A 14202-nucleotide genomic window follows, 5' to 3' on the forward strand; every position below is an offset into this window, starting at 1 on the left:
CCCAATTCCAAGGAAATATGAACTTACACTCCCAGATCTCTTTGTTCAGGACCTTACCATTAAGTGTATAAGTCCTGCTCTGATTTGCCTTTCCAAAATGCAACACCTCATGTTTATCTAAATTACACTCCTCTGCCGCTCCTCGACCCATTGGTCCACCTAATCAAGATCCCCTTGTAGTCTGAGGTAACCTTCTTCACTGTCCACTACACCTCCAATTTTGGTGTCATCTGCAAACTTACTAACTATACTTCCTATGTTCACATCCAAATCATTTACATAATTGACAAAAAGCCATGGACCCAGCATCAGTCCTTGTGGCACTCCACTGGTCTCAGGCCTTCAGTCTGAAAAAGCAACCCTCCACCACCCCACTCTGTCTTCTACCTTCAAGCCAGTTCTGTATTCACATAGTTAGTTCTCGCTCTCTTCCATGTGATCTAACCTTGCTAACCAGTTACCATGATACCCTCCTGATTTCCCTCTTAAGTATACTCCTACGGCCCTTATACTCTTTTAGGGAATCACTCAATTTCTGCTGTCCATACCTGACATATGCTTCCTTTTTATTCTTGACCAAAACATCAGTTTCTCTAGTCATTCTGCATTCTCTCCACTTACAAGCCTTGCCTTTCACCCTAACAGGAATGTACTCTCTTTGGACTCTCGTTATCGCATTTTTGAAGGCTTCCCATTTTCCAGCCATCCCTTTATCTGCGAACATCCACCCCCAATCAACTTTTGAAAGTTCTTGCCTAATGCCGTCAAAATGACTTTTCTCCAATTTAGAATTTTAACTTTTAGATCTGATCTATCTTTTTCCATCACTATTTGAAAACTAATAAAATTATATTCACTATGGGGTGCCTTTTGTTTGAAATGAGAGTATGAACTTTCAAAATTTTTTTCCATGATTTCTGAATGAGAGCTAATAAGTGATGAGAATCTTTTCAAATGATCTCAATAAATGTAGTGCTTTTAGCAGTGATATATTATCAATCCATGCTGCATGGACCAAATGCAATAAGAAAAAAAATCAGAAATATAAGAACTTTGTCAGTGCATTTATTACATAAGTACAAATAAAGATAAACAATTGCATTTTTAGAAGTTTGGTCAACCTTTCTTCTTAGTTTGCAATTGCAATTATTAATTTCAATTATTTTAAGCAATTTTTTCCCTTTCTTTTATCTTCCTGACCAACACAGTTTGCAGTTTTAGGAAATGTGTGTTAATAACAGTTAATCCATAAAATGACCAACCGAGTCTTTTCTGCTCGCTTAGTTACTGTTATTTTCTACTTTCTCCTTCTGTACAGAATGCCATAATCTCGTTTAAGGAAATATGTGCCTTAGCTCCTACTGCCAATCTGACTCAGTGCATACTGACTATGTCATCAAGATTATTGAACAATGTCAACACTTCTACAGTAACACTCAACATGAAAGACAAATACCCATATTTGGAACCAATTGGAACACTATCAGATGTACAAAAGAAGATTTTGTCATCATATGACCAGGTAGGGATATTTTTAAATATACAACCCAAAACATTCATATGCTTTGTACATTCAATAATGTGAACTACTGATTCCTGCCTTTAGTTATTTTCAACTTGTTAATGCACTTACAACACAAGTAATTATAGGCAGATATTATCTTTTAAATGGCAAAATCTTTTTGAGATGTACAACTATCAAGAAAAGTGGACAATTCAAAATTAAAGAGCTTACTTCAGAAGTTATTGCTTATTCCAGGAGCAGATAGAAAACCTTTGAAAATGTCTTCATTGTCTATTTAGAAACTGTGTCATCTTTATTCTACAGTACTTCCAGTCAAGCAGATTTTCAGTGCTAGTTGCTGACATAGTAATTAAGATATATGGTTTTTAAAAATTGTGAAACATGGTTCCACTGGTGATTGACTTCATTCGTTACTAAGAAATTCCTATGAATCAATAACACATTCCTGCTTATCAATCCTTAATTGTCTCTTTTTTGTTCCTTTGATTTAAAATTGATTCTTAGTTAAGGAATATAATTCATTTCTTAGTGCAAACAAAACTATGTTGCCTTACTTTAGCCAATAGTTTGTATTAATTAAGTCCAGGAAAAATCTGTGTTGATAAGAAAAGTGCTATTGAGTACAGATAATTAAGAATATTCAAGGCTGCAATATACAGTTTTTAAAATACCAGTAAGGAAATTTTGGTTCAATACATGGCTAGTTCTGAAGTAATGTATTCAGCGCTATTGCTGGGATGTTATTAGGAGCCATGGCCTTTGCAGTATTTGGTACCTTCAGCCTATGCTTGAAATCAAGTGAAGTGAATCACATTGGCAGAAAACTAGTATTTGTGACTGTAACTCAGGAGAAGAAGATGAATGTTTATGCTTCAACCTTGTCTTTTGCATTGATGTGCTAATGGGGCTCCCCATTGTTAAAGATGGGGATGTTTTCAGCGGCAGCTTGCACCAGGGGACTGCCGGGAGCGGTGAGTCACTGATTTGTGCTTTTAAATTTGAAGTCAGAGAGCAGAGGTTTCTGGGAAAGGAGGGACTTCTTATTGCCATATAAGTCAGTGCCTTCTCAACCACCCAACCACTTCCTCTAACCTTAAAGACCAGGGACATATCAGGTAAGCGAATCTTTTTTACTTTGTGACTAGGGGACTAGCAGGGATGGAAGTACAGAGAGAGAAATGTTCCTCCTGCAGGATGTTTGAGGTCAAGGATGCCAATAGTGTCCATTCAAGTGCATCTGCAGGAAATGCACCCAACTCTCGCTCCTCCAAGACCGTGTTAGGGAACTGAAGCGGGAACTGGATGAACTTCGGATCATTCGGGAGGCAGAGGCTGTGATAGATAGGAGTTACAGAGAAGCAGTTACTCCTAGGCAAGAAGAAAGCTGGGTGACTGTTTTTTCCCCTTTCGAACAGTCAGTGGAGGGATCCCCTGTGGTCGTTTTTCTGAAAAACATGTATACCGTTTTGGATACTGTTGGATACTGTTGAGGGGAGCGACTTACAGGAGCAAGCAGTGGGGCCGAGGTCTCTAGCACAGAGCCTGTCCCAGTTGCACAGAAGGGAAGGAGGGAAAGGAGGAGAATGTTAGTCACTGGAGACTCAATAGTTAGAGGCTCAGATAGAAGGTTTGTAGGGAACGAATGAGACTCGCGGTTGGTGTGTTTCCTCCCAGGTGCCAGGGTCCGTGATGTCTCGGATCGTATCTTCGGGGTCCTGAAGGGAGAGGGTTACCAGCCTCGTCTTTGTCCATGTAGGTACCAACGACATAGGTAGAAAGAGGGATAGGGATGTAAGGCAGGATTTCACGGAGCTAGGGTGGGAGCTGAGAACTAGAACAAACAGAGTTGTTACCTCTGGATTGTTACCCGTGCCACGTCATAGCGAGGCAAGGAATAGGGAGAGATATCAGCTGAACACGTGGCTGCAAGGATGGTGCAGGAGGGAGGGTTTCAGGTTTTTGGATAATTGGGGTTCATTCTGGGGAAGGTGGGACTTGTCCAGACAGGACGGTCTTCACTTGAACCAGAAGGGTACTAATATCCTGGGTGGGAAATTTGCTGGTGCTATTCGGGTGGATTTAAACTAGCTCAGCAGGGGGATGGAAACCAGAGGTGTAGCTGCAGGTGCACAGGAGGATGAGAGCAGGAAGGACAGGGTCAGGATTTCAGGGTCACAGGAATATGCTGGCAGCCAGCAAAGTGGTTTGAAGTGTGTCTACTTCAATGCCACAAGTATCCGAAATAAGGTAGGTGAGCTTGCAGCATGGATACGTACCTGGGACTTCGATGTTGTGGCCAATTCGGAGACACGGATAGAGCAGGGTGAGGAATAGATGTTCCAGGTTCCAGGGTTGAGATCTTTCATTAAAAACAAACAAGGCGGAGAAAGAGGGAGGCGTGGCCTTGTTAGTCAAAGATAGTATAACGGTGGCTGACAGAACTTCTGATGAGAACTCGTCTACTGAGGTACTGTGGGTTGAGGTTAGATATGGGAAAGGAGAGGTCACACTTCTTGGAGTTTTTTATAGGCCTCCGCAGAGTTCCAGGGAAGTGAAAGAGCGGATTAGCAACAATATCCTAGGTAAGAGTGAAAGGAACAGGGCGGTTATTATGGGGGACTTTAACTTCCCCAACATTGATTGGAAATGTTATAGATGATGGAAATGTGTTGCTGGAAAAGCGCAGCAGGTCAGGCAGCATCTAGGGAACAGGAGAATCGATGTTTCGGGCATTAGCCCTTCTTCAGGAAGGGCTAATTTCCTGAAGAAGGGCTAATGCCCGAAACGTCGATTCTCCTGTTCCCTAGATGCTGCCTGACCTGCTGCGCTTTTCCAGCAACACATTTCCATCTCTGATCTCCAGCATCTGCAGACCTCACTTTCTCCTTGGAAATGTTATAGCTCTAGTACATCGGATGGATCAGTTTTTGTCCAATGTGTACAGGAGGGTTTCCTGACACAGTATATTGAAGGGCCGACAAGCGGGGAGGCCACACTGGATCTCGTGCTTGGTAATGAACCAGGCCAGGTGTTTGATTTAGTAGGTGAGCACTTTAGAGAGAGTGACCATAATTCAGTTACGTTTAGTTTAGCAATGGAAAGGGATCGATACATGCCACAGGTCAAGAGTGATCGATGGGGCAAGGGCAATTATAATGCGATTAGGCAAGAATTAGGATGCATAGAATGGGGTAGCAAAATGCAGGGGATGCAGACAATCGAAATATGGAACTGGTTTAAGGAACAGATATTACATGTCCTTGATAGGTATGTCCCTGTCAGGCAGGGAGGAAGTGATAAGGTAAGGGAACCATGATTTACTACAGAAATTGCATCTCTTGTTAAGAAGAAGAAAGAGGCTTATGTGTTGATGAGGCTAGATAGTACAGATGAGGCGATGGAGAGTTACAGATCAGGTAGGAAGGATTTAAAGAAAGAGTTAAGAAGAGCAAAGAGAGGACACGAGCAATCTTTAGCAAATAGAATAAAGGAGAATCCTAAACCTTTCTATAGGTACGTGAGGAATAAAAGGTTGATTAGGCTAAGAATAGGGCCAATCAAAGACAGAAGTGGGAAGTTGAGTGTGGACCCTGTAGAGTTTGGAGAGGTGCTAAATGAACATTTCTCATCGGTGTTTACTTAGGAAAAGGAGATTATTGTAGAGGAGAAAAATGAGGTACGAGATATTAGACTGGAAAGGATTGAGGTTAGTTACGCACAGGTGTTATCAATTCTAGAAGGAGTGAAAATAGACAAGTCCTCTGGGCCGGATGGGATTTATCCGAGGATTCTCTGGGAAGCTAGGGAGGAGATAGCAGAGCCTTTGGCTTTGATATTTGATTCGTCATTGTCTATGGGTTTAGTACCTGAGGACTGGAGGATTGCAAATGTTGTGCCCTTGTTAAGAACGGCAGCAGAGATGACCCAGGTAATTATAGACCAATAAGCCTTCCTTCTGTTGTAGGAAAGGTTTTGGAAAGGATTATAAGAGATAAGATTTATAATCATCTAGCAAGCAACAATTTGATTTCAGATAGTCAACATGGTTTCGTCAAGGGCAGGTCGTGTCTCACAAACCTCATTGTGTTTTTTGAGAAGGTGACAAAGCATGTAGATGAGGGTTGGGTAGTTGACGTGGTATACTTGGACTTCAGTAAAGCCTTTGATAAGGTTCCACATGGTAGGCTGATGGAGAAAATGCAGAGGCATGGAATTGAGGGTGATTTAGCAGTTTGGATTAGAAACTGGCTTTCTGGAAGAAGGCAGCGAGTGGTGGTTGATGAAAAATGTTCAATCTGGAGTCCAGTTACTAGTGGTGTTCCATATGGATCTGTTTTGGGACCACTGCTGTTTGTCATTTTTATAAATGACTTAGACGCATGCATAGGTGATGGATTAGTAAATTTGCAGACAAACTAAAGTCGGTGGAGGAGTAGACAATTTGGAAGAATGTTACAGGTTGCAGGGGGATTTGGATAAACTGCAGAATTGGTCTGAGAGGTGGCAAATTGAGTTCAATGCAGTTAAATCTGAGGTGATGCACTTTGGGAAGAATAACAGGATGGCAGAGTACTTGGTCAGTGGAAAGATTCTTGATAGTGTGGATGTGCAGATGGATCTTGGAGTCCATGTGCATCGATCCCTGAAAGTTGCCACCCAGGTGGATAGTGTTATTAAGAAGGCATACAGTGTGTTAGGTTTCATTGGTAGAGGGATTGAGTTCTGGAACTGCAATATCATGCTGCAACTATACAAAACACTGGTGCGGCCACAATTGGAATATTGTGGACAGTTCTGGTCACCCCATTACAAAAAGGATGTGGAAGCATTGGAAAAGGTGCAGAGGAGATTTACCAGGATGTTGCCTGGTCTGGAGGGAAGGTCTTCTGAGGAAAGGCTGAGAGACTTGGGTCTTTTCTCATTGGCAAGAAGAAGGCTAAGGGGGGATTTGATAGAGACATACAAGATCAACAGAGGATTAGATAGGGTAGACAGTGAAAGTCTTTTTCCTAGGATGATGACTTCAGCTTGTACAAGAGGGCATAACTACAAATTGAGGGGCCTTAGATTTAAGACCGATATCAGAGGCAAGTTCTTTACACAGAGAGTGGTAAGGGCGTGGAATGCCCTACCTGCTAAGGTAGTCAACTCAGCCACATTCGGGAGATTTAAACAATCCTTAGATAAGCTCATGGATGATTTTGAGATAGTGTAGGAGGATGAACTGAGAAAAGTCCACAGGTCGGCGCAACATCGAGGGCCGAAGCGCCTGTTCTGTGCTGTATTGTTTTATGTTCTATGTTTATGGAGCCTCTTTCTCCTGTTAGCTGTTTAATTATCCACCACCGTTCATGACTAGTTGTAGCAGGATTGCTGAACTTATATGCAAACCATGCTGCTTCCACTACCTGGCATGCACATAGACCTATGTTTTAGTTTCACCAGGCTGATACTTCGTTATTAGGTATGTCTGGTATTGATCCTGCATGTCCTCCTGCACTCTTCAATGAAACAAGGTTGATCTCTCAGATTCATGGTTATGGTAGAGCGGGGATATACCAGGTCAATAGGTATAGATCATGGTTGAAACAATTCTACTACTGCTGGAGCGAAGTGCCTCTTGGATATAAGCAGTCCCCGCATTACGAATGGATTCTGACCCTGACTATGTTAGTACATTGATTGTATAATAGTCGGATCACAATATAGTATATCTAAAATATTTGTTCATAAGTACAACAAATAATTCACATTGGATCCTTAAAATTAACAGAACAGCCAGTTTTGCTGTAAAGCAGTAGTTCCATTCTTGTACAATCCCATGCTACAAGAAAACCGCGTAATAGCAGCACAATTTAAACCATAGGGCTGAAATCTCATTATAACCAATATACACTTTAAAAGTTCGCACTTTAGAAACAGTGTTCCCAATTCATCAGTTGTGTTATAGTGAATTTGCGTTAACGAAACATGTGTTATAGCAGAACAACCTGTAATATGGGATCTCCTTTGTAAGTTCAAGCACTCGCAAGTCAGATATTTGTAAGTCGGGGACAACCTGTACCCAGTTTCAATTTAGGTCTGCTTCAAATCAATTCCATTTAGCAGAATAGTTGTGCCACACAACACAATGGAGGATATCATTAATGGGAAGATGGAACTTTACCTCCACAAGCACTGTTGTTAATGTGATTCATTAGCTAAAGGATGTCAGTAGGTGAAAATCAGCAATTGGTTTCCTTTCCGATGTTGTGAAGAGATAAAAGGAAAGACAAAAGAAGAGTGTCTCTGCAAAAGTGGGGCAAAGAGTGTCTCTTTGGAAGGGGAGAGGGGAGAAGAGTGTCTCTGTGGAAAGGGTTAAGGTGAAGAGTGACTTTGTGAAAGTGGAGAGAGGGATAAAATATCTATGTAAAAGGGGGAAAGGTGAAGAGTAGCTCTGTGAAGGTGAAGGGAGGGATAAACTATCTCAGTGAAAGGGGGAAAAGTGAAGAGTCTCCCTCAAAAGGGAAGCAAATGAAAGAGCATCTATGAAACGGAAGAGAGAAGAAAGGTGTCTCTGTGAAATGGGAGAGAAGTGAAAAGAATCTCTGTGAAAGAAGAGAGAGAGAAGAGGGCCTCTGAGAAGGAGAAGTGTTGGAATGAGTGCCTGTATCAATAAGGAGAGAGGAAATGAGTGTCAGCGCGAAAGGGGAGAGATAGGAAGAGTGTTATCATCTAATAAAGTGTGAAGGAGTGTAACTGAGACTTAATGGAACAAGGGAACATATGAAGGATATCAATATTTTCTAAACAACCTGTTCAGATGTGTTATGATGCACCTCTGCAAAGGATGGATTTGAACCCTGGCCTCCTGGCTCAGGGGCATTATCACTACATCGCAAGAACCCTAATGTGAAGGATATATTAACAAGGAATTAATTACATGTGAATTGGTGCATAAATATGGAGAACTAACAATCAGATGGTTGTGAGTTTTATGCAATATAGTTTTCTGAAATAAAGTTCTCACTATAAATGTGGACTTGGACTGTGTTTAAATACTGCTATCCTTTGGTGTATATCACTGGTAACAGAGACTGGTAGCAGAGGATGGTTGAGTCCAGATGCAAAGTTTGAATTATGATTACATACCCTTGCTTTCTTAATTGAATCTTATGACAAGTGGAAGAATGAAGTTATAATGTGGACCTGGGTTATAACTTTACCAAAAAAGAAACAAAGTACGGCCTTAGCACTTTACCATATGGAAGTAGGTTAAGAAGTAAGTTCCTTTTTTGAAATTCACAGATTCCAAAGAGTGTGGAAACAGGCCATTCGGCCCAACAAGTCCATACTGACTCTCCAAAGAGCATCCCACCCAGTCTCACACTCCTGCCCTAGCCCTGTAGCCCTGCAGCTCTGCATTTCTTATAGCTAATCCACCTAATATACACATCCCTGGATACTATGGGCAATTTAGCACAGCCAATCCACCTAACTTGCACATTTTTGGACTGTGGGAGGAAACCGGAGCACCAGAAGGAAATTGACGCAGACCATGTTCAAACTGCACACAAACAATCATCTGAGGGTGGAATTGAACCCAGGTTCCTGGTGCTGTGAGGCAGTGCTAACCACTGAGCCACCATGCTGCCCCAAGTTTGGCTAAATTGCTAAATTTCATGGACAAAATTTATTAAAATGATTATTTATCGATTACTTATCAAGCATGATCAGATTTTGATAAATTTAGAAAGATTGAGGGCAGATTTGGTGCAGTATTGAGCAACATGTGCAGCAAGACCAATCTCAACATCAGGAGTATTTTGTACACTTTGCACAAGTGACTTGATGATTTTCTTGCTTAGGCAGTGACATGATACCAATTATGGGGGATTATTGGTTGTTAAATGTCGTGTTGATAGCTTAACTTGCCTCATTCATGTTCAGCTGCCTATCTTAACAAACTTGCCAAACAAACTTGACAAAACTCGACATGAGTATACCTGGCAAATTTAGCTTGCTGCTTGCTCCAAAGGAGCTCCATGTAGAACACCAGGCACCAAAGTCACAGTGCACGCTCCGTGTGCACCAGCTATATGCAACACACATCCATGGATACTGGCATTTGATATGTACTAGCCTCTGAGAACCCTCTTGGAACATCTCTAATCCATTTACAGGATGCTTCTGCACTTCAATGCTACATTTCCTTAGTTTTCATACCCTATTAAATTATTTATGAAATTATGCAAAATTTATCATGCAGTTTTCACATTTTACAAGACAGAATACACTTAAGATTCAAGGAATTTATGGCTGACAAGCAGACCCAATGGTATTAAAAAGCTACACAGTAATTTAGCAATGTTGAAAGCATTGTATCTACATCACTGGCTCTGGTTTTAATTTTATGCCTTTTGCTCTGGACTTCTGTTACCAGATGACAAATCATCTTTAAATTTATCTGAAACATTTAAATTTAGTTATTCTTAAACTTGTATACTAAACACATAGAATTCTAGTCTATGTAATCTGTCTTCCGAATGGAATCTTGTGGTCTCCAGTGTGCAGAATACAGTCAACTGACTGGTTGCAGAGTCTCTGACACTCAATTTATACTGCTAGCCAGCATTCCTTCACCTTACACACATCAGTCATCATGCTGCTGCACAACTTCTGCTTCCTGAAACTGTATGAATAAAGAAAGGTGGACGTCTTAACATCCTTGCCAGTTTGTTGCATTGTGTTTCAGTTTGGTCTAGATAGACTGTCATTGCAGAGTAAAATAATTTTTTTTATAATAGCAGTGCAAACAAATGAATAAGAAATATGCTGGAACTTATGTGTCAAGCCAGTGCATTGCAATACAGTAAACATAGGAGGCAACCCATCATGTCCGTATGAACTCTTTGCAAGAGCAGCTGAAGTAGTCTCACTGTTCTGCCCATTCTCTGTAGACCTACAGTGTTATTTTGTCTTCAGCTGCTTAATTAATATCTATGCATGTTGTGGTTCTGTTCGCCGAGCTGGGAATTTGTGTTGCAGACGTTTTGTCCCCTGTCTAGGTGACATCGTCAGTGCTTGGGAGCCTCCTGTGAAGCGCTTCTGTGATGTTTCCTCCGGCGTTTATAGTGATTTGTATCTGCCACTGCCGCTATCTATGCATGATGAAGAAAACATACAGGGAATGTTGCCATACCCGGTATCCAAGCATTGCAAGTTCACCAGGCAAATCATGACTACATAAGTGACCTTCCATGCCTCCACACCTCAAAGCAGCCAGCAACATATTGGATGTTCCAGATGCATGGCCTACTTGCAGAGTGACCAGTGGCAGCTCAATGTCACAAACTACCAGGTGAAGCAGTAATGATAAGTGATGAACCTGGGCCTTTTAAGAAGAAACCAGAAATGTACAGCTTCCAAGTGGAAATGGAAAATTAATTTTGTTCACAGCTGAAACAGATTAGAGGGTTTGTCTTATATATCATAAAAGTTGGGATGGGGCCATTCGCCGCCGCCGCCGATTAACCACCGCCCTTTCACCGCCAAGGATGCTTAGCCACCGCCCATTGGCCACTGAAGGCGATTCGCCACCGCAAGTATTTGTAACTCATTTTTATATATAAACCAATAAAATTATATTTATTTTACCTCTTTTTTTATCAATATGTAGTATGTAGTTGCATAAATACAGGGGACTGAGAAGTATGAAAGAACAGGTGGGAGGGAAAACAATTAGTACATATATATATTTCCAGTGACGAATAGTCTCCAGAGGTGAAACGACCCCAGTGGAGAAACGCTGGTGGCAAACCGGCAGTGGCTAATCATCGGCGGCGAATCTGCCATGGCGAATCGTCACCAACCCTATAAACGTATATTGATAAGTAAAAAAGGGGAATTTGGTTCAACATCAGACAATGTTGCACAATAAATTCAAGGATAGTTTTTCCTTGAACCACCATGCTTTGGACAAAAGAAGTTGATAATCTAAAGGCAATTTAGAAAGCTCAGTTATTTTTTTCTTAACTTGCAGCAAAAGGTAAGGCCTGCACTGAAGCATTATTTCATATTTGTCACCAGTCTCTAGCAAAACAAAAGAAATCATTCATAGATGGAAAAGTAAAGAGGTAATGATTGTGGCTGCTAATTCTTTATTTAAAAACTTTAAGAATAAAGAAAAAATAATAATGGCAATCCACAGCTTATCACTTGCTGCTTGCACATTATCATGATGAGTAGAACCCTTATCCAAAAATATCTTTCAGCAACTACAGCTGGACCTGAAGCACTGTGAATACTTCTCACCGCAGTTCAATGAGTCCACCTATATAATCATTACAACCCCATTGGGTGTTTTCATGTACATGGTTTTTGAGGACTTAACAACTAAAGACAATCCTCACAGCTTTTTGCCCCTTAAAGAAAGAACAAGAGGTAAAGATATCTATACCAAATACAAAATATACTACTTGAGAAAAACTTTCCAATCAAGAAACAGTTTTCCCTCATAACTGATGGTACATCAGTCATAACTTGACACAAATGTGGGCTTTGTTACATCCTGCAGAAATGATCCTGATATTCCCTCTTTGTCAATTGCCACGATATAATGCACCAGTAAGTAAATTTATGGATCTTTCTCATGTTATAAAAGTTGTGGTTAAGAATGTAAACTTAATTTGAGCAAGAGCCCTTCAGCTCCACTAGTTTGAATTCTTAGTTGATGAACTCAAAGTTGCCAATGCTGAAGTAATTCTCCATGCTGATATGAGATGGTTAAGTCAAAGGAAAGTCCTAAAAAGCGACTTAGATCTGATACGTGAAATTGTGACTTTTCATAAATCAAGGAATAAAGTGTGCATAAGCTGTCAGACAATGCATGGTTGCATGACTTTAGGTTCCTTATGGATATAATAGCAAACTGAAAGAGCTGAACTGTGAAGGGAAAGGACAGAGGCTTAGCACTATGATCAGTGCTGTGAAAGCACTCAAATTGAAACTTGGTCTATGGCCCTCCCAATTAAAAATAAAATAGTACAGAGTGTAGGTTTGCTCGCTGAGCTGTAAGTTTGATTTCCAGATGTTTCATTACCTGGCTAGGTAACATCTTCAGTGGCGACCTCCAAGTGAAGCGAAGCTGTTGTCTCTGTAGTTTTGTCCATGGGTTGTACTGGGTCTTTTAAGTTTGTTAGTTTTTGATTGAGAGTGTTGGTGGGGTTGTGTGCTACTAGGATTCCGAGGGGTCTTAGTAGTCTGGCTGTCATTGCTGAAACTTCTTTGATGTATGGTAAGGTGGTTAGGGTTTCTGGCTGTGTTTGGTCTGCTTGCCGTGGTTTGTTCTTGAAGAATCTGTGCACTATTATTTGAGTATCCGTTCTTCTCGAATACGTTGTATAGATGGTTCTCCTCTGTTTTCTGAAATTCATCTGTGCTGCAGTGTGTGGTGGCTCGTTGGAATAGTGTTCTGATACAGCTTCGTTTGTGTGTGTTGGGATGGTTGCTCATGTAGTTAAGTATTTGGTCAGTGTTTGTCGGTTTTCTGTACAGGTTTGTAGTTCTCCGTTGTCCTTTCTTTCGACTGTGACGTCCAGGAATGTGAGTTTGTTGTCGGTTTCTTCCTCCTTGGTGAACTTTATGCCTGTGAGGGTGTTGTTGATGATGTTAAATGTCTCTTCTATCTTGTTTCGTTTTGTGATGACAAAGGTGTCATCTACATCGTGGACCCAGATTTTTGGTTTGATGGTTGGTAGGGCTATTTGTTCTAGTCTTTGCATTACCGCTTTTGCTATGAATCCTGATAGCGGAAATCCCATAAAATAGTACAGCACTGCAAGGATTCTGGAATAAATACTTGACAAAAATCAAAGACAAAAAAAAAAGATTCCATCCAGAAACCTCTGTGCACATCTGAGGAATTTAGTAGAGGAATTCAGCAGGCAATTTTAGAAATTAGATGTGATGGAACAAATCATGATGTTTTTCATGAAAGTGTTCTTACATCTGATCCCAGTCAGGACTTCTGTAATCTGCTCACAAAAGCTTTACAATCTTTCGTTTATTCTTAAGTCATAAAAAATCAATTCTTGATTCTTCTAAATTAAAAGTTAGTTAATGACTTTCAATGTTTACCCTATCTGATCATAAAATTCTCATGATACAAAAATACATTATCACTCCAGAAGGCCCTGTCACCTACTCTCTGACACATGCTTGTTTAAAATCACAGCTCCAGAAAAGGTGACAAATGAATAATTAAACCCAGTCATACAGATAGACTAAAATCCATATGCTACAAGTTCAAAATCACTTTGGGGAGGACAGGATAAAATTGTGGCTGTGAGAGTGGTTTTTTGAGGTGTTTTCAGTGTTGGAATTAATTTCCTCAAATTCTAGGAGCAGTGATTACTGTTTTATAAGATGTTGCATTGTTTTGGAACTTTAGCAAAAAAAAAATAAACTCAATGGCACTTTAAAAAGGAGAAAGACAGACAAAGGTAGTGGCCACATGACCCAGAGGTGAATCTGCACGGCTGACTGTTCTGATGCTTGATTTCAAGTATCTCTGGATATCAGAATTGTCTAAGAAAAATTAACAAACAGTGAAATTCACAGCTGACCTTGGAGAAACCTGTGTGGGAGAGCTCATAGCAGGGGAGCAGTTAAGTAGCTTTTTAAAGTGTAACCGTACT

The 14202-nt window shown here is 40.7% G+C and overlaps 1 protein-coding gene across 3 annotated transcripts in view; it reads left to right on the top strand.

The window, feature by feature from the left end:
- Positions 1 to 14202, top strand: part of plcl1 (phospholipase C like 1) — a 336006-nt gene that overhangs the window by 272235 nt on the left and 49569 nt on the right. For all 3 annotated transcript variants that reach the window (XM_043692934.1, XM_043692935.1, XM_043692936.1), the window contains exon 3: positions 1319 to 1522. In XM_043692934.1, coding sequence (XP_043548869.1) covers positions 1319 to 1522 — 204 coding nt within the window. The remainder of the gene's footprint in view (positions 1 to 1318; positions 1523 to 14202) is intronic.

This window comes from Chiloscyllium plagiosum, chromosome 7, assembly GCF_004010195.1.
Source record: "Chiloscyllium plagiosum isolate BGI_BamShark_2017 chromosome 7, ASM401019v2, whole genome shotgun sequence".
In the NCBI taxonomy this organism is placed as follows: Eukaryota; Metazoa; Chordata; class Chondrichthyes; order Orectolobiformes; family Hemiscylliidae; genus Chiloscyllium; species Chiloscyllium plagiosum.